We start from the raw sequence: 19,670 nt of genomic DNA, 5'->3' as shown, positions 1-19,670 counted from the left end.
GCTTTAGGCACAGTTACAGTATCAGGCGGCAACTACATACCAGCTCATCTCACCAACACTTACACACATGCATTTCAGGCAGACGGCCCAATGTTTCAACATTAATGCTACTATGATTATCTGCAAATAGATGTCACCCCGCAGCAATCAAATCCCGGCAGACATTAGATAGGATTTCATACATCAAGTTTTGTTTGGTGTGAGCAAGGGATAGAGCAAAGGAGGTGATATCCTGGAGTTCAAAGGGGTATCTAGGATACCTCTCCACAAAACCCTGGTTAGACCATGCTTGGTGTACAGAGCAGTCTCCGCCCTACACCTTACTGGCCTGGGTTGCTGTGATACAGAAAGCAAGCTGTTGTCCACGAGGCAGGCTTGCCCTCTCCATGCAGCTGATGAGTCCAAATAAATGGCAAAAATTGATACCGTTTGGCACCAGTGATGTTGCAGAAGTTGCCAGTCAGTGTTGAGCTCAATGTAGGGCTGCCTTAAGGACTTCAGCTCCAGATTTTTCCTTAGGGTTTACTTCTACAGCCTTCCGCCTGAGTGGGGATAGCCGCAAGGCAGCGGAGGTTTGAGATCAGAGTTTTCCTTCTCCTAGATGAGCTGCCAACCAGGGCTGACGAACCCAGTCTGTCCAAAGCAACTGGTTTTCAGGTGCCAGTTACCCACCTTTGCCCCTTTTGCTGTCTTGCTGGGCTTAGTAGCTAAGCCACCTGTGAAGGGCAAGAGCTGGACAAGGGCAAGAGTAGAAATGGTTCTACTGCCAGGAGAAAGGGATAAGCTCCCACTGTCTATTAAATGTGCCCAATGGCAAATTGCCTCTGATGACCACTTCTACTGACAGGAGAAGTGGCAAAGTTGGGTTACTAGCACTTTAAAACCGGTTGATTCAGATAGATGTGGCTTATCTAGGAGAAGAAAGACCAGCCCCCAATCATTGGGTTGCTAGCATTAGTAAATAAGAAATTTCAAAAACCAGGATAGTGCTCCCTAGATTTTATATGGTTAAGTGACTTGAACAAACTTTTAAGGATAATAAAAAGGTGGACAAGCATTGATTTACATAAATTGAATGATACACTTTATGACAAGCATTTTTGCAGATCATCACTGTTCAACTTTGAGCTTCCAATCACCCGTTACGCTAAACCTCTGTCCCACTTTCCCTCTGTAGCTGGCCTCCTACAATGCTCCAGCAATGCGCAAAGTAGTCTAGAGTAATCTGGAGCAGCCAAGCCTCTAATTCCTTCTGGGTCTGCTGCAGCCCAGAGGATTCTACACTGAATTTAGTAATTACAGGGAACAACCCTTGTGGCTCTTGTTCAATTTTTTCTTTCCCTTTCCTTCTTCTGTCTCTGACTGCTAATTTTTAAGGTAATTTTTATCCTCACCACTTTGGCCTACACACCACCGACATTTGCTCTATTTTTCTGCAACTTCAAACCCTACAGATTTTCTGTTGAATGCAATCAGGTGGGAGGTACAGGAGCCTGAAGCCATACTCGTCAAAGTTCAATGAGAGCTTCCTCCCCACATCCATCAGGTTCTTGAACCCACCTGTAAAAAACTAACACTACCCTGGACTTCAAGAGTTTCAGGCTGTGTATCTGCAATTAATCATATGCATTTACTGCTGAGGGTACAGAACCATACTGGGTTTTTTACATTTTCGCACCCAAGATATTGGCAGGCTCAGAATTACAATGTAGTGTCCTTAAAAAGGAAATACATTTGAGCTATGAAAGGGTGAATGCTGGGCCAGCTGGTGGCGCAATGACATCGGCGACGGACCTGGGAGCGGAGGTTCCCGGGTTCAAAACCAGTCGCTTTTGCTCCCGAGTACGCTTTCCATCCGTGCTGCGTTGAGTGTCGGGATTGCAACTAGACCTCATAAAATAAAGGGAAAAATACTGCAAAAATGTCTGTGTGGGGAGCGGCGCACCACATAGCAACTTAGCATAATATGATACACAGTTCTTCAGGGAGAATTTTCATGGTCATCTTCAAAATTGTGCCCATGGGATGCTTCACCTTTAAGAGGGCAGACAAATTAAAGCCTCACCTGAATGAAAACACTAACCAATGCAGCACTACCACTACTGTTGTCATATCTCTGGCATTTATGCCTAAATTTGTTCTGGCAGATGGAGCGAAGATGCTTGGGAGACCACATCGCCGAGCATCTACGCTCTGTCCGCCAGAACAAGCGGGATCTCCCAGTGGCCGCCTATTTTAATTCCACTTCCCATCCCTATATGTCCATCCATGGCCTCCTCCACTGTTGGAATAAGGCCACACTTGGGCTGAAGGAACAACACTTTATGTTCTGTTTGGGAAGCCTCCAACCTGATGGCATGAACATCACCCCTTCACCATTTCCCACCCCTTGCCCCTCTGTCATATTATCTCCTTGCCCCCCCATCACCTCCCTCTGGTGGTCCTCCACCCCCTCACCTTTTTCTTTCTTCCATGGCCTTCTGTCTCTTTCACCAATCAACTTCTTAGCTCTTTGCTTCATCCCTCCCCCTCCAAGTTTCACCTATTGCCTGATTTTCCTCTCTCCGCTCCCCCACCTTTCAAATCTACTCTTCAATTTTTTTTCCCCCAGTCCTGCCGAAGTGTTTCAGTCTGAAAAGTCGACTGTACTATTTTTCCCATAGGTGCTGCCTGGCCTGCTGAGTTCCTCCTGCATTTCGTGTGTGCTGCTCGGATTTCCAGCATCAGCAGATTTTCTCCTGTTTAGTTTTAGCCTCATGGCCAATTCCTGAGCATCAAAAGCCAGGGGAGGCCCAGAGATCAGCATCTTCTCACAACGTCCAGCCAGAAAACAAGAGCTGACTGAAGAATTGGATAATAGGGCTGGACATGCGAGTTAACTACTGAATTGCAAGTCAGTTAACTGCAATTTCAACATACAGAGAGTTGCATTTAGTTTGCTAGCTTGGACACAGCCAGGAAACTCCCCTCATCCATTAATAGATTCGATAAAAACATGTAGTGAGTCCTAAGGTAAAAAAAAGTCAAAGGTTCTCTTCTTCCAAGGAAATTAAAAACAAAACTTCTGCTGCACAATATAGAATTGAATGGTCTCACTGAGATCTTACCAGTCTCAGTAAAGTGAACTTGAGAGTTGAGCCTCAGGGCTGAAACATCTAATTTATTTCCTGGGACTACACCCTGGACCTAAGGACTGCACTTCAATTCAGAAGATTTATGAAATGAGTAAAGCTATTATGGTTTTGATACTGAACTGATGTGTTTTTAAACAGTTACCACCATTGGTATGTATAGCATTTGGAAAAAGTTCATTGGTGTCAATGGAGAACAGGGGCTAGCAGTTTATTTGAGCTGCCAGAAAACATTCTGCAGCTATACTTCCTCAGAACAGCAATCAATAACACAAACCAGAAGCCAAAAGGTACATACGCGTGCCCAGTTGGAGCAATGAAGTATATACAACAATGTACTCTCGTGTCTGGAATCCGCTTCTTTCTATCGACGGTAAGCTCCTCTTTCAGGTACATTTCATACTGATCATTAATAAACTCTGTGATGGGTTGCCAGCTAAATGGAAAATTAGAAATGCATGATGTAATTAAACAGAAACATAACTGCAGGAGAGTTTTCAAAGCAACTGTTAAACTTGATTTAAAAGTCTAAATTAAAAATAAAATTCAGATTTTCCTTAAAGCTCCTAAAGGTCATGTTTCTTTGATGTGTTTGCTTTATAGTTGTATATTTATTCTCATGAGGAAGAGTGTGGATCAGTCTACAGCAATAATTTCAGAGGGCTGTAAGAATTTAGAGTTCTAAAATTCAGCTTTCCATCCCACACAATATTCTCAAAACTGAGTAATTTACAGCATATTAAAGGTTTTTTTTTCCATCATTGCTACAATAAACGTCTAAAAGTCATATTTAAAGTAGCTTGATGAAAACTGCAAAGAAAGGAATAATATTTCATTTTAAATTTTAAAAAAGGCAATTGCATTTGGGCCTAATGGTTGTCTTTCTTTACGCTGAAAACAACATTCTGGCTGCTTTGGCCTCAGCACAGGAAAAGATAACAGTAAGTCATGTTTCTCCAACACACCTCACTAATAACAGTGCAAAATGCTTCAGTGTTGCTCTTGCAAATTTCCTTGCAGTATATAATCAGCAAAAGAGTAGACCATTTAACTTATTGCGCCCATGCCAGCCAAGTTGGTGTGTTTATACAGTTCTTGGTTTCTACTGTACTCTTGTTTTCTTGTATTTTACACTTTGACCAATAACCTCAACAACCTGTTGAGGGATTTGTAGACATGCACGTCAGATCCCTCTGTTCCCTAGTTCTTCTATAATGTATTCCACTACCTAGGTTGTGATCCTCAAGTGCATTGGGCTGGATCATGTAGATAGCTGGTGGTCACCAGCTAGTGGCAATGTCTGCACATATTGATCTAGGAACCAGTGCCCTGTGGTCTGGAAGAACATAGTGAACTGGAGGTCAGATTGTAAAGCCTGATTTATACTTCTGTGTTAACTTGATACCATAACCTACACAAGTGACTTTCGCGTGTGGTGAGCATTTATACTTGTGCGTTGGTGTGTCTGCATCGCTCTGCAATCCGCGCATGTCATGCATGCACACACACCTGCCCGTGCAAGGCTTCATGATCGTGGTAGTCTTTCTCGGGGTAAACAAGAAGCGAGCGTCTTTTTTCGTAAAACCGAAATGTGTCCTCCATTATTTCGGAGGTCTGTAAAGCTTTATGGAAAGCATTGCAGCCAGAGTTCCTTCCCTGCCCTTCAGTCACCCAATGGGAAGCTACTGCAGCATAGGAGGAAATGCGATGCTACCAAGCGGACCAATCACAGCCATTGCATTCTGTGTTGCCGTGACGCGCAGTTACATTTTGGGAGAGGAGCACATCAGGCTCTGGCGTAGGGATCCGCGTCGGCTCTGCATAGGGTTTGCGGCGATGCAGTACTTACGGCGTCACGTTGACGCGGAAGTATAAGTAAAGCTTAACAGCTTGCACAGAAGTAGAAAGAGGGTGATAAAACCTCGGCACTAAATACATGCAGGCAAATGGTTTTTGGCCTAATGATGCACATCAGGTAAATAAACAAAGAATAATTGTGGGAACTAGAAATATCTTTTGGGAATAAACCTATCTCAATTACCTTTGAGTCAATAATACAATCAGGAGTATCAAAAGACCAGAGGCAATCTTGCCTGTAGTTCTGAGTGTTCACACTGCCAAGTTACTGCCCTTCAGACTTGTTCTCCAGAATATTAGTCACGGTCAGATTTAAATGCAACTTGCTACAATAAAACAGCTGACCTTCCTCCAGCAATGGTGCTAGAAATACATGATTCATAGTCCCTGCTGTTTAGCCACATGTTCAATCTGCAAGATATATCTTCCCCTCTGGCAATCTGCATGTGGTTCAAGCGATGACATTGACTGCAACTATAATTGGGTAATGCTGATTGCATTTTTTGCCTGATGCAAAGATGCACTAGGCAGGCACAGATACTCACCAATTCTCATTGTTTATTTGGTCACCAAATCCTGGGGTATCAATTACTGTTAGTTTCATTCGGACCCCCTTTTCTTCAATATCTGCAAGAAATGGGATTGGTTTGAAATGGATTAAATCAAGTTGATCAAGTCAATACTGGGCAATAATTACATACTTCCAGTGGCAACATTGTGCTGTAGACGGAACCAGTTAAGAATGAATCAGAACCTCTACTTATTTTCACTTCAACCTCTGCAGATTTGTCTTTTTCAGGTCTAATATTATTGATCTGTGCAAATTTTAGTGGCAGAACCTTATGTGATATAATGCTGTCATACGGACTGGTCAGAACAAGGCCTGTCCATAAAGCAGTGTAAAAAGAACGACAGCCAACCAAGTTAGAAGCCCAGGCTTAAGTCAGATGTCAAATGCGTGAAACACTTCTGCCTGGCGTGGTAAACACATGGGGAGAACCAACTGCAGGTCCCACTTAGATCTCACATCATCCTAATGTGGAAATTATCTCTCCAGTCCTTCACTGTCAATGGGTATCAATCCAGGAACTCAGAATTAAAGATCCCCAAATGAGTTGCTGTGTATTCGCAGTGCAAGGTTCAGCCACTTTGCAACTCAAAGTCATGTTTCCCTGCACATTAAGTTGAATTTATCAAGGGCTGCATTCATAATTGCAGGGCAATCCGGGTTGTACTGCATAGGGGAGGGAAGCCCGTACATACGTGAGCTCACTGTTAAATTCAGGGGTGTTTATGCTTGTCCTGGCATGCATCATCAAGGTGTGTGTAGTTGGTCTTGAGGTATTTAGATATATTGTCAGGTAACATTTTTCTCCTTATCATAGAAGTATTACCCATTGTGTGGTCACCAATGCAAGCTACAGGCTCATAGGATGCAGTAAAGCCTTGGCTGATTGTTAGTTCAACTGTCGTAACCAATGCATGTTTTCATGCACTAGGTAGTACATCTGCAGTGTGTAAGACAAGCCAATAGAACTATTTTGTCCTGTATTTTAAAAAAAATTAAAGGAGTTCTAGCGGATGATACCTATGCCATCAAGGATTTTAGCATCTTTGTTGATCGTATTTCATTCTCTGAAACTCATGTCAATGACTGCACCAGCTTTGCCTGCAACCTTCAGCTCCCCCAGCCCCACAACATCCTGGAAAGGCAATTCATTCCCAGCTCCTTCGGCTGCTACTGTGAACAGACAGCAAAAAGAAGGACAACACATATCCATACTCGGACACTGCCATCGGAACCCAACATTGGACAAACAAGTGCAATAGCTTCACTGGGTAAATACACGGACTAATTAATCACAGAAGTGAACTCACCATGGCTGATCGATTTCATTTCAACTGTTTGGGGAATCCGTTCCTCATTTCCTTCGATAGATTTACGGCTAACTTTGGATTTGAATAGGGTGTTTATTAATGTGGACTTTCCCAACCCGCTCTGACCTGAGTATGAAAGAAACGTGATAATATTCGAATCATGCTCACAAGCCTATATAGGAGTGAATCATATAACAAATATTATATTGTAATTATCTTCTGTATTTATATATTCTACAGAAAGTGATGGATATAGCCCAGTCTATCCCAGGCAATGCCCTCCTCACAATTGAGTACATTTACATTGAGCACTGCCACAAGAAGGCAACATCCAGCAGCAAAGACCACACCATACAGGCTATGCCCTCTTCTCACTACTACCACTGGGCAGGATGTCTCACACCACCAGGTTCAGGAGTAGTTACTATGCTTCAACTATCAGGCTCACGAACCGGTGCGGTAACTTCAATCTCCACTATTCTGAGCGGATTCTATGACTTACTCACTCATGCTTCAAGGAATCTTTACAACTCGCGTTCTCAATTTGTTTTTGCACAGTCTGCCTTCTTTTGCACGCTGGCTGTTTGTCAGTCTTCATTTAGGAGAGTTTGTTTTTCATAAACTCTATTGTATTTCTTTTTTTCCTATAAATGTCTGCAAGAAAATGAACTTCAAGATAGCATATGGGAACATATATGCAGTTTAATAATTTACTTTGAATGTTGATCATTATCTGTCCCATTTTAGAAGAGCTATAGAATAGAGTCATATAATGACATAGCATCGAGACAGACTCTGGCCCAACAGATGGTGCACATCAAGATGTGTTTGCCTGTATTTGGCCCACATCTCCCTAAACTCTTCCTATCCACTCACTCATCCAAATATCTTTTGAATGTTGTTTATGTATCAGCCTCAAGCATTTTTTGCTGTATGAAGAAATTGCACTTCAGGTTTCTCGTAAATCTTTCATCTCTTTACTTAATGCTTTGGCCTCTAGTTTTTAACTCCCCTTCCCTTGGGGATAAAAAAAGACTAGCACTCTCTATGTCCCTCACAATGTTATATACCTCTATACAAAACAAGTAGTCCTCTGTCAGAACTAAAATGGGACAAATCTATTGGCATTAACTTTCTAAACTATATGTAATTCTTCATGGCAAACCATTAACTCTTTGCAATAAGTTAAAGGTCAAGTATGTTTTAATGATATTAAATTATTTTAGCCAATTTAAGATCCAGACTGAATTACTTAAAACATACTAATAGAAAAAAGAATATTCCAGCCACCAATAACATTTTTTCCACAGGCCACAAACAGGGGACCATGAGTTACTTTCATTATAAATTTCAACCCTTGAAATAAAACTTTTAAAAATTCTTTTTACCCCTGGACCACTAAAAACAAAAAGAGAGTTCATTCTCACTTGTTAATTCCAGCTCACAACTTCCCATAGCCAAAAAAAGGGCTTGATTAAAGAATTGTTGCCTGATTCAAAATGATAAGGTCATGAGCTTAAATGTGAAGGCTTGTGCAAAAATTATCTATGCAGGCATTTTACTGTCAATCTAAACCAATGTTGCATCAGCTGATGTGCCACTTATCACAAGATTGCAAATGCAGGCTCTGTTAGTCCTCTCAGTTATGAGGGATCAATTGCAATGTTCAAAACACAATGTTCCTTGTGTTTATGCGATATTTATCCTTGCAACACTAAAATGAAGATAATCGGTCACCATTTCACTACTGATAGCAGCATTCCCCTACAATGCAGCAAATTATTAGTGTCCTAAGGCTATAGAAGGACTGAATTAAAGTCTGTGTACCATTTTTTCCCTCTTGCTCATAATAGCATGAATTGTCTGATTATTTTACTTATCCATATTTCATCTCTGAACAGATGTTATCAAACTCCTCTTCCAACGAGATTGGAAATTGCACCACCCACAATTAGTTTCCTTTGCACAGGGTTGTTCATAGACTCCCAGTTTACGTTTGCTATATTTTAATTAAGTGTCTTAATGAAATATCACGTTGTCTAATTTAAATAAAGACATTGTGGTTTTTCTTAAAAATGTTTACATCAATGTTCTTTTTATAATTTAACTGGCAGTTTTAGTAGAAGTTCTCCTTGCCAGTGAGTTTGGATTTGTGCCAAAGTAAAAGACGGTATAGTGATAAACAACATCAAATATTTATAATGAATGAAAAATGAATATTCATTGGCCCAGATTGCACTCAATCTTATTAAAAGCCCAACCTTATTATCACCATTCTAGCATCTGCTAGCCACACTATTTATAATTGGCAGCAACATGATCAGACTGAAGCTTTGGGTCTGCAACTGGCCCATGAGCAGAGGGCTGCAGGTGGTAACCAATGTTCTGGGTGTTACAGTTTGAGATCCTGCATTCAGTGCTGTAACAGTGGCATGCAAATAAAAGTTTCATTGTCTTTAAACAAACCAACTCATCAGAGAAATTCTTAAAGATCACGTTTTTCAAATAATTTTAAGTTAAGATCAGAATATTTTGCAAATGAACATTAAACTGTTATTAAATAGTTAAATATTATGCTGAGAAATAAATAAAAAAATGTAAACAGATTAAATTACTTTTTTTAATTAAGGTCACTGACCTCCATTCAAGTGAATGGACCCATGCTTTGGCTCAAGCCCCTCACTCCAGCAGATTCCCCACATTAGTGCACAGGAACAAGAGATTAGACCATGCAGACATAGTCACTACAGTTGGCTGTCAGTGTCATTCAATTATAAACACATTTTTCATAATTCAGCATAGCTGAAAATAATCAGCTTCCCTCCTGTAGATCATGCTAAATTTAATCACTACAGTAAAAGAAGACTCCTAATTGTGTGTTTTTTTCTGTTTATTGCATTTGTTTAGAAGTTGGCTCCAAATTCAAAGGCCACATTCCAACATCGAGCAGAGACTCTGCGGACAACACTCAGCTGCCAAGTGAATCCTGCTTACTCTACTAATTTAATTGGACAGGCTTACAAAAATAAGTTTGAGTAACCAGGACATTTCTCAGAGAGTAACAAGGAAATTAAAAATGATATGTAATGAAAGTATAAAGCTACCTAAATTAGTTGGCATCAACTGTTAGGTCAGCAATGCTTTCAATGACAGAAAAAGAGGAAGAAACTCAAAATGTCTTTAGAAGTTCACTGCAGGGTACTCTTAATTTCATATTCTTTCCCCAAGTTATTGCATGCACATACATTATACAGTTTCCAAAAGCTGCTCAGTTCCCATCAAAACCTAGACATTGATTAAATTGAGCTGTGACCCAAATAATACAACTTTCCTGTATTCTCACTCCAACGCCTATTTGACACAAGCAAGATGTTGTGACACTGAAAAACTAATTTAAAATAGTCATAAAGTAATACAAATTTCAAACAAAGCATTCAAACAATATTTTGCAGTATACTAGACATCGTAACAGGCAATTACTTATGCCCACATATGAAAACCACTTTTATTGCCATCATAAACAACACAAGACAATTTTAAACCACTGGAGCCTGAGATATTAAACCTGGTAGGAAACACTGTCCCAGAAGGCTGCAGATTAATTTTTGGGTCAGTCCCACATTGCTAAACACTCTTTGGAATATACTTCAGGTCACCATAAAAGGCAAAACATCAACTGAAAGATCTAAACACTCCGGGTTGACAAAGATTATATGACTCATGCTGGGGATTAGGTATGCAATACCTTGACTTCAAGCAGTAATGGATACAATAGATTACATTTGGAGTTGCCATCCCATTTTGAATATCTATCAAAGATAACTTCTTGATTTCAAAAAAAATCTTCTTCAAGTGATGCAATTCACTTATGCTTTTAAGCATTACTAATTTTTTTTTAAATCTCACATTTATAATGAAAAGCATTTGATTTTGTTCTATATTCTACTTACAAAGGAGACATGGCTGCTGTGATTATATATGATTGCATTTATTCTTTGGAAGCTGTGCATGTAGAAATCTTGCGTTGTAAAAGATACAATTTGGTATAATTTTGTAGAACAGTTGCCTGATTATTTATTGCCTCATATTAAGAATGGAAGGCACTGTAATTCTTTCAGCTTCTTGGCTCCTGTCCAAGGCACACTAATTACAGAGTGTTGGAACACATCCAAAGCATGCAGTATCCGTTAATGCAGTTGTGAATAAATTAGCCCAGTTTTAGGACCTGAGGTTACAGGAAAATTTCAGATTGCCAATAAATTATCCTTTCTTTGAATAGGACTTGTTTGCCTTCTGCATCTTAACGAAGATCACAGTCTTCTCTTCAAGTATATCTGCCGTCATCAAACAGCTAATGGCCTCCGGCTAAGTAAAGAAGATTGCGGGATGGTGATACTAGGAAGTCTCCAGAAAGGGGGCAGCTATATTATTTTACTTGCATTCATTACATTTTTGACAGATGGGACATATGGCCCCCGTGTTGAGGCTAAAAGACAAGGCAGAATATAGCTAGAAGTTTGGACTTTACCCTGTAATGGGTACTAGTTCTAAGATCTATGCAAGACTTGTGATTAAAAAAAAACCTCAGTAAGAAAGCAGTCAGAGAAGGAATTAATAAAAATGTCAAAAGTAATGAAAAGTAGGATTAAAATAATAACTGAGTAAACATTCTTAATGGACATTTACAAATATGCATGAGTCACAGATTCAGAGAAAACTATACTGCAGAAACAGGCCCTTTGACCCACACAGTCCATGCTTAACCATTAATCAGCCGAATCCCATCGACCTGAACCCAGACCATAGACCTCCATAACACTCCCATCCATGTACCTATCAAAATTCCTCTTAAATGCTGAAATCAACCCTGCCTCCACAATTTGCGCAGGCAGCTTGTTCCACTCTCAGCCCCCTCTGAGTGAAGATCCCCTTAAATCTTTTAGCTTTCATCCTTAACCCAAGACCTCCAGTTGTAGTCCCACCAAACCTCAGTGAAAAAAATCCTCCTTGCATTTACCCAATCTATACCCCTCATAATTTTGTATACCTCTATCAAATCTCTCCTCAATCTTATAAGTTCTAAGGAATGAAGGCCAAATTTATTCAACTACTCCCTATAACTCAGGTCCACCAGTCCAGGCAACATCATTGTAAATTTTCTCTGCACGCTTTCAATCTTATTTACATCTTTCCTGTAGGTAGGTGACTAGAACTGGACACAACACACCAAATTAGGCCTCACCAATATCATATACAATTTCAACGTTACATCCCAACTCCTGTATTCAATACCATTGATTTATGAAAAACATTGTGCCAAAAGCTATCGTTTTAAGCCTTCCTACCTGTGACACCACTTTCAAGGAATTATAGATCTATGTTCCCAGATCTTTTTGTTCTACCACCCTCCTCAGTGTCCTACTGCTCACCACGTGATGCCTACTCTGGTAGGTCCTTTTGAAGTGTAAAACCTTATATTTGTTGGCATTACATTTCATCTGCCATTTTTCAGCCTATTTTTCCAGCTGGTCCAGATCCCACTGCAAGCTCTAATAGTCTTCCTCACTGTCCAGTACAACCCCCAATCTTGGTGTCATCTGCAAACTTGCTGATTCAGTTTACCACAATATCATCTAGATTGTTGATATAGGTGAAAGGCAACAGCAGACCCAACACCGATCCCTGCAGCACACCACTAATCACAGGCCTCCAGTCAGAGAGGCAAACATCTACTACCACTCTTTGACTTTTCCCGCAAAGCCAAAATCTAATCCAATTTACTACCTCATCTTGAATTCCAAGTGACTGAACATTCTTGATCAACCTCCCATGCGGGAACTTATCAAAGACCTTGCAAAAGTCCACGTAGAGAACATCCACTGCTTTGCCTTCATCAACTTTCCTGGTAACTTCCTTGAAAAGCTTTATAAATTGGATAGACATGACTTACCATGCAGAAAGCATGTTGACTATCCTTACCAAGTCCCTGGTCCCTTTATATATCTAGTCTCTTAGAATACCTTCCAATAACTTTCCCAATGCTTATGTCCAGCTCACTGTATCCATCTCCCGAGTAAGTCATCATCATTATGTGTCATGTTGTCCGATGTAGATCATCATTGTCCCATGACCATGCTTGTTCTTGGCAAATTTTTTTACAGAAGTAGTTTGCCATTGCCTTCTTCTGGTTAAGTGTCTTTACAAGATGGGTAACCCCAGACGCTATCAATACTCTTCAGAGACAGTCTCCCTACCTTCATGTTTGCATAACCAGAACATGTAATATGCACCAGCTGCTCACACAACCATACACCACTTACTCCCATAGCTTCATCTGACTCCGATTGGCAGTGGGGAAAGGGGGGTTTGCTAAGTAGATGCTACACCTTACCCAAGGGTGACCTGCAAGTTAGTGGAGGGAAGGAGCACCTCACACTTCCTTTGGTGTAGATGTATCTACAACCCACCACCCAAGTAAATACAGATGCAAACAAAAGCATTTAAGATCTCCCCCATCTGTTTCAGCTCCATGCATTGATTACCACTCTGATCTTTCTGAGCACCAATTTTATCCCTTGACATCATTTTACTCTTAATACTGTATATCTGTACAAGCCCTTAGAATTCTTCTTCACGTTGTATGCTAGATCAACCTCATGCTTTCTTTTAGCCCCTCTGGTTTCCTTAAGTGTTCTCTTACACTTCTTATACTCAAGTACCTCATTTGATCCTGCCTGCTACATCTGCTGTGCACCTCCTTTTTTTTTAACCGGGCCCTCAATATCTTTCAAAAGCCCAGGTTCCCTAAACCTGTTATCCTTGCCTTTTATTCTGACAGGAACATACACTGTATTCTGATAATTTCACTGTTGAAGGTCACCCACTTAATAAGTATACATCTGACTGAAAACAACCTATTCCAATCCACATTCGCCAAATCCTTTCTGGTACCTTCAAAATTGACCTTCTCCAATTTAGAACCTCAACCCGAGGACCAAACGTGTCCTTTTCCATTACTTCCTTGAAACTAATGGCATTATGATGCAAAGTGTTCCTCTATACAAACTTCTGTCACCTGCCCGGTCTTATTACTTAACAGGAGATCTAGTATCGCTCTCCCTCTCTGTCTAGTTGAAACTTCTATGTTTTGATTAAGGAAACTTTCCTGAGCAGATTTGACAAATTCTTTTCTATCCAGCCGTTTTTACAGTGTGGAAGTCCCAATCAATATACTGAAAGTTAAAATCACCTACTACCACAGCCTTATGTTTCTTGCAACAGTTTGCAATCTCTACAGATATGCTTCTCTAAATCCTGCAGACTGTTCGGTGATCTTTAGTGATATAATCCTATTAACATGGTCATATATTTCTTATGCTTCAGTTCTAACCATAAAGCCTCATTAGGCAAGCTCTAAAGTCTGCCCTGACTGAATACTGCCATGACATTTTTCCTGACTAGTAATCTCCTTGAGTCCCTCCCAGTATATCACATCTAAAAAAACAGAACCCCAGAAGACTGAGCTTCCAGTCCTGCCCCTTCTAAGACCAAGTCTTACTAATGGCTATAATATCATAATTCCACACGCTAATCCATGCCATGGTTCATCCACCTTTCCTACAATACGCCTTGCATTGAAATATACACATCTCAGAACATTAGTCTCACTATGCTCAACCTTTTGATTCCTGACTTTGTACGTAGGCTTAACAACATCTTTCTCTACAACCACTCCACTAACTGTTCTGGTGCACAGGCTTCTAGCCTCCTGCAATTATAAACCCCTATGTAGCACTAGGAAACTGTCCCTCTAGGATATTGGTCCTTTTCAATGAAGAAATACAAGAAAGAATTCTCTCCTAATAAAGACACTGCAAGATCAAGGAGTACTTGACTGGCTAATCATGCTCAAAACAATCGAGTCTTTGGAGAATAAAGAATGCTCATCCTAGAATATTGCTATGGAAAAAATTCTCTGGAGCACTGACAATTACTTTGTAATTCCTTGCTCACTGAGGTAAGCAGAGGATATGACTTTAGAAAATTAGATTTGTGGCACTGATGTTCAAAAAAGAATGTCAAACAGACAAAGACAATTGCATTTTCCTTATTCTTAAATCATTTCCACACAATACAATGGAATGTATCAACAGATGCTCGCAAGGTACTTGGGACAATGCTGTCAAATGTAATGCAAATCCATATTCCTTGGGCAGTTTAGAATGTTACCTGTGCAACTTCCAACAGATGACAATCTAAATCAAGCCCAATAACATAGTGCAGCTTGGAATTTACTATTACTTGTTTTTCATGCACGGCTAAAAATTAAATGACAAGCTGTGAAAATTCTCATTAAATGATGGGATTAAAAACTCAATAGTAGAAACGATCCCAATATACAGTCCAATACAGATTCATATGTCTGAAGATATCATCAGATGTATTGTCTTGGAAAAGGAAAAGGATCCTATTTCACTGATGAGTAAGGTTACAGGGAGAAGGCAGGAAAATGGGGTTTGAAAGGAAACATAAATCAGCCATGCTCAAAAAGCAAAGCCAAAATGGTCTCTACTTCTGCTCCTATACCTTATGGTTAATCTGTTGATTCACATGGTTTATTCTGTGTCAGAAGGAATTTGGTGGAGCTAGCTTCTGACTTTGAACAGACTATCAGGTACACTGAGAATATACTAATGATAGTCAATGACCAATCAAGGTTCATGGCTTGGATCTCCTATGTGTAGAGAAGAATGGTTTCCTTTGCCCATGCATGGCTTCTAAGTGAGGTTGTTTTGTCATAAGGAGAAAATATTTCCTTAAGGGAAGTTCTGGTCTGTCGTCTCCAGTACATTCTTTCAGAATCAGCATTTAATATCACTGACATATACCATAAAATTTATTGTTTTGCAGCAGCAGTACATAGTATTACATAATAATAAAAACAATAAATTACAATAAGTATATATAAAAAAATTAATTAAGCAAGTAGTCAGAGAAACCTACTGGCTATTGATGGAGTAGCAACGTTTTTATAGTTGTTCCTACTCTCCTTAATTTACTGTTTCCAACTTGTTTTGAAAACTTACTTTTAAACACAACATTGTTTTACGATGAGTCGTGCCAAAGCTACTAAAAAAGAAGAGGACCCTGCTGTAACTTTGGAATCTATTATGGAGACACTTCAGAAGCATAAAAATGAACTTTCGGAGGAGTTCCAGCAGAAATTCCGGCAACTCAGCGCTGAATTTATACAAATGGATGTAAAATTGGATCCTATTCAAAAAGCTTTAAGTGAACACAATAAACGGATAAAACAGAATGAAGACACTTTGACGATGTTGAATGCAAAGAATGGTGACCTGGAAAAGATCTGTGATAAACAGTCAAAGGTTAATGAAACATTAAGATAGAAGATTATCGACTTAGAAAATAGAAGAAGAAATAATTTACGTATTCTGGGTTTTAAAGAGTTAATGGAAGGCAATCAGCCTTCGAAATTTTTTGCAAACCTTTTGGCTAATTTATTTCCGAATATTTTAAAATCTCTACCTAAAATAGACCGAGCTCATAGATCGCCAGTACCAAGACCTCCTCCAGGAGAACGACCCCATTCAGTGATAATTTGTCTTCATGACTTTCAAACAAAAGAACTTTTAATTCGTGAATCTCATCGGAAAGGTATGATTGATTATGAAGGCCAGAAGATCAGAATTGTGGAGGATTTTTCACGCGAGATGTTGAATGAATGCTTCAAGTTTAAAAAAGTTATGTCAGAGTTGTATAATAAAGGTTTTAAACCCTCTCTTCGTTACCCTGCTCGTCTTAGAATCATTTTGAAAACTGGCTCTCAGAAATGGTTCCATTCGACTCAAGAGGTGCACGATTTCTTAATTTCCGAATCAGTATCAGAAGTTTAACTGTTCAATAATTCCCTACATAAATCTGTTGCGTCTGCCTGATGGATCCTCTTTTTAGAACCAGCAGTCTAACTGATCATTACTTTCTTTTATGAAGAATTGTTCCTTTTTACTTCGTATCTAATTTTTTTGTACTTTTATTTCTTTGCTTAGAAAATTAAGGACTTAACATTAGTAAGTTTTCATTGAGTTAATACTTTCCAAATTAATATGTCCTGAATTTTCTTAGTTCTTTTTAATACTTTATATTATATTTTTTCATGAGGTTTTTTTAATAGGTTTAATTTTGCCCTGTTTTTTGTTGTGTCTTGTTGGAATGCAGTAGGCCTTGGAAATTTTTTGGAGCTCAGTCAGTAGATTGTTTTGGGAGGGTAATGTTGGTAGGTTTAGCTGTCTACTGCCCCTTGGTCGACTTTCATTTTTGGGTAGGGGGTGTGAGTGGGTTTTTTCTTTTCTATCAGCTGTTTGATTCTCTGAGCTTCATTTGTTGCTTGGTTTCTTGATCTTAAGGCTCATTGTTTGGATTTAATATACATTCCAGCGGTTTTTATTCTAACCTCTCTTTTAAGGAATATTAGTTAGTAGTAATTCAGTTTCTTTTGTTCAACATAATGTAGCGTCTGATACCAATAAGCGTTTTGTTACAGTGTCAGGGAAATTAGATAATAAATTAATGGTTTTTGCTAATTTGTATGCCCCGAATACAGATGATCCAGGTTTTTTTGAATGCTTTTTTTTCGCTTTTACCAGATGTAAGGCTTCCCTTCCTCCACTATCACTGCTCTCAGGATGAGGCTTTTCATTCCAGGATGAGGGAGATGTCCTCATTTTTTAAAGAAAGTGGCTTCCCTTCCTCCACTATCAACTATGCTCTCAAACGCATCTCCCCCATTTCACGCACATCTGCTCTCACTCCATCCTCCCGCCACCCCACTAGGAATAGGGTTCCCCTGGTCCTCACCTACCACCCCACCAGCCTCCGGGTCCAACATATTATTCTCCGTAACTTCCTCCACCTCCAACGGGATCCCACCACTAAACACATCTTTCCCTCGCCCCCTCTCTCTCTGCTTTATGCAGGGATCGCTCCCTACGCAACTCCCTTGTCCATTCGTCCCCCCCATCCCCCCCCCACTGATCTCCCTCCTGGCACATATCCTTGTAAGCGGAACAAGTGCTACACATGCCCTTACACTTCCTTCCTTACCACCATTCAGGGCCCCAGACAGTCCTTCCAGGTGAGGCGACACTTCACCTGTGAGTTGACTGGGGTGATATACTGCGTCCGGTGCTCCTGATGTGGCCTTCTATATATTGGTGAGACCCGATGCAGACTGGGAGATCGTTTCACTGAACACCTACGCTCTGTCCGCCAGAGAAAGCAGGATCTCCCAGTGGCCACACATTTTAATTCCACATCCCATTTTCACTCTGACATGTCTATCCACAGCCTCCTCTACTGTAAAGATGAAGCCACACTCAGGTTGGAGGAACAACAACTTATATTCCGTCTGGGTAGCCTCCAACCTGATGGCATGAACATCGACTTCTCTAACTTCCGCTAATGCCCCACCTCCCCCTCGTACCCCATCCGTTATTTATTTTTATACACACATTCTTTCCCTCACTCTCCTTTTTCTCCCTTTGTCCCTCTGACTATACCCCTTGCCCATCCTCTGGTTCCCCCCCGCCCCCTGTCTTTCTCCCCGGACCTCCTGCCCCATGATCCTCTCATATCCCTTTTGCCAATCATCTGTCCAGCTCTTGGCTCCATCCCTCCCCCTCCTGTCTTCTCCTATCATTTTGTATCTCCCCCTCCCCCTCCCACTTTCAAATCTCTTACTAACTCTTCCTTCAGTTAGCCCTGACGAAGGGTCTCGGCCTGAAATGTCGACTTTTTGCACTTTTTGCATCCAACAGATAGAGAGTACTCATTTTTTTCTCATGTTCATCATACATATTCCAGAATTGATTTTTTTTTGTTGATAGTCAATTGATTTCATTGGTTTGATCCTGTGAATATAAAGAAATTGCTGTTTCAGATCATGCTCCTGTGTTTTTATCTTTAAATCTTCCGGGTGTCTCCCAAATAAACAGATTCTGGTGTTTTAGTCCAACTCTGTTATCTGATAAGGATTGTTAAAAATTTTTGGAGAGACAAATTACTCTTTTTTTGAAGAGAATACACTAGAAAAGACTTCTAGTCTTATTTTATGGGATGCTTTTAAGGCTTATGTTAGAGGACACATTATTTCTTTTACCGCAAGTGTTAAGATAAAAGCTAATAAGGAGGGAATTGAATTAGCCAATTAGTTGAACAATTAGACCAAAAATATACTTTGGCATCAAATGCTGCTTTATATAAAAGACGTGTTGAAATTAAAACTAAATACGATCTGCTTTTATCCAATTGAAACTCAACTCTTAAAAGATAAAAGTCAGTTAAGTATTGGCTAACCAGCTAAAGACCTTTATAGTTAAACGCCAAATTAAAGAAATGTATAAAGCTAATGGTGATAAAATATCTGATCATTTAGAAATAAATGATACTTTTATAGAATTCTATTCTAAACTTTAAAGTTCTGATCTTCCGAAAGATAATACTGTAATGAATAATTTCTTAGATTGATTAAACATTCCTACACTTTTTGATGATAATCGAATATTGCTGGATCAACCCATTTCTTATGAGGAGATTGCTGAGGTTGTTCAATCTTTGCACTCGGGGAAGGCTCCGGGTCCTCATGGATATTCTGGAGAGTTTTATAAGGCTTTTTCCTCTTTGCTTGTACCTCACTTATATTCAGTCTTTTCAGACTCTTTTACATTAGGTAGATTGCCACAACCTTTTTATGAAGCCTCTATTACACTTATTCTTAAAAAGAAT

At 39.8% G+C, this 19,670-nt stretch overlaps 1 protein-coding gene across 4 annotated transcripts in view; it reads right to left on the bottom strand.

Moving 5' to 3' along the window:
- Positions 1-19,670, bottom strand: part of septin9a (septin 9a) — a 334,059-nt gene that overhangs the window by 38,961 nt on the left and 275,428 nt on the right. For all 4 annotated transcript variants that reach the window (XM_072242669.1, XM_072242672.1, XM_072242671.1 and 1 more), the window contains 3 exons: positions 6,867-6,992; positions 5,534-5,615; positions 3,430-3,567 (listed from right to left, as the gene is read on the bottom strand). In XM_072242669.1, coding sequence (XP_072098770.1) covers positions 3,430-3,567; positions 5,534-5,615; positions 6,867-6,992 — 346 coding nt within the window. The remainder of the gene's footprint in view (positions 1-3,429; positions 3,568-5,533; positions 5,616-6,866; positions 6,993-19,670) is intronic.

The sequence above is a fragment of the Mobula birostris genome, chromosome 24, assembly GCF_030028105.1.
Source record: "Mobula birostris isolate sMobBir1 chromosome 24, sMobBir1.hap1, whole genome shotgun sequence".
Taxonomy (NCBI): domain Eukaryota; kingdom Metazoa; phylum Chordata; class Chondrichthyes; order Myliobatiformes; family Myliobatidae; genus Mobula; species Mobula birostris.
This window is presented reverse-complemented; position numbering and strand designations above follow the sequence as displayed.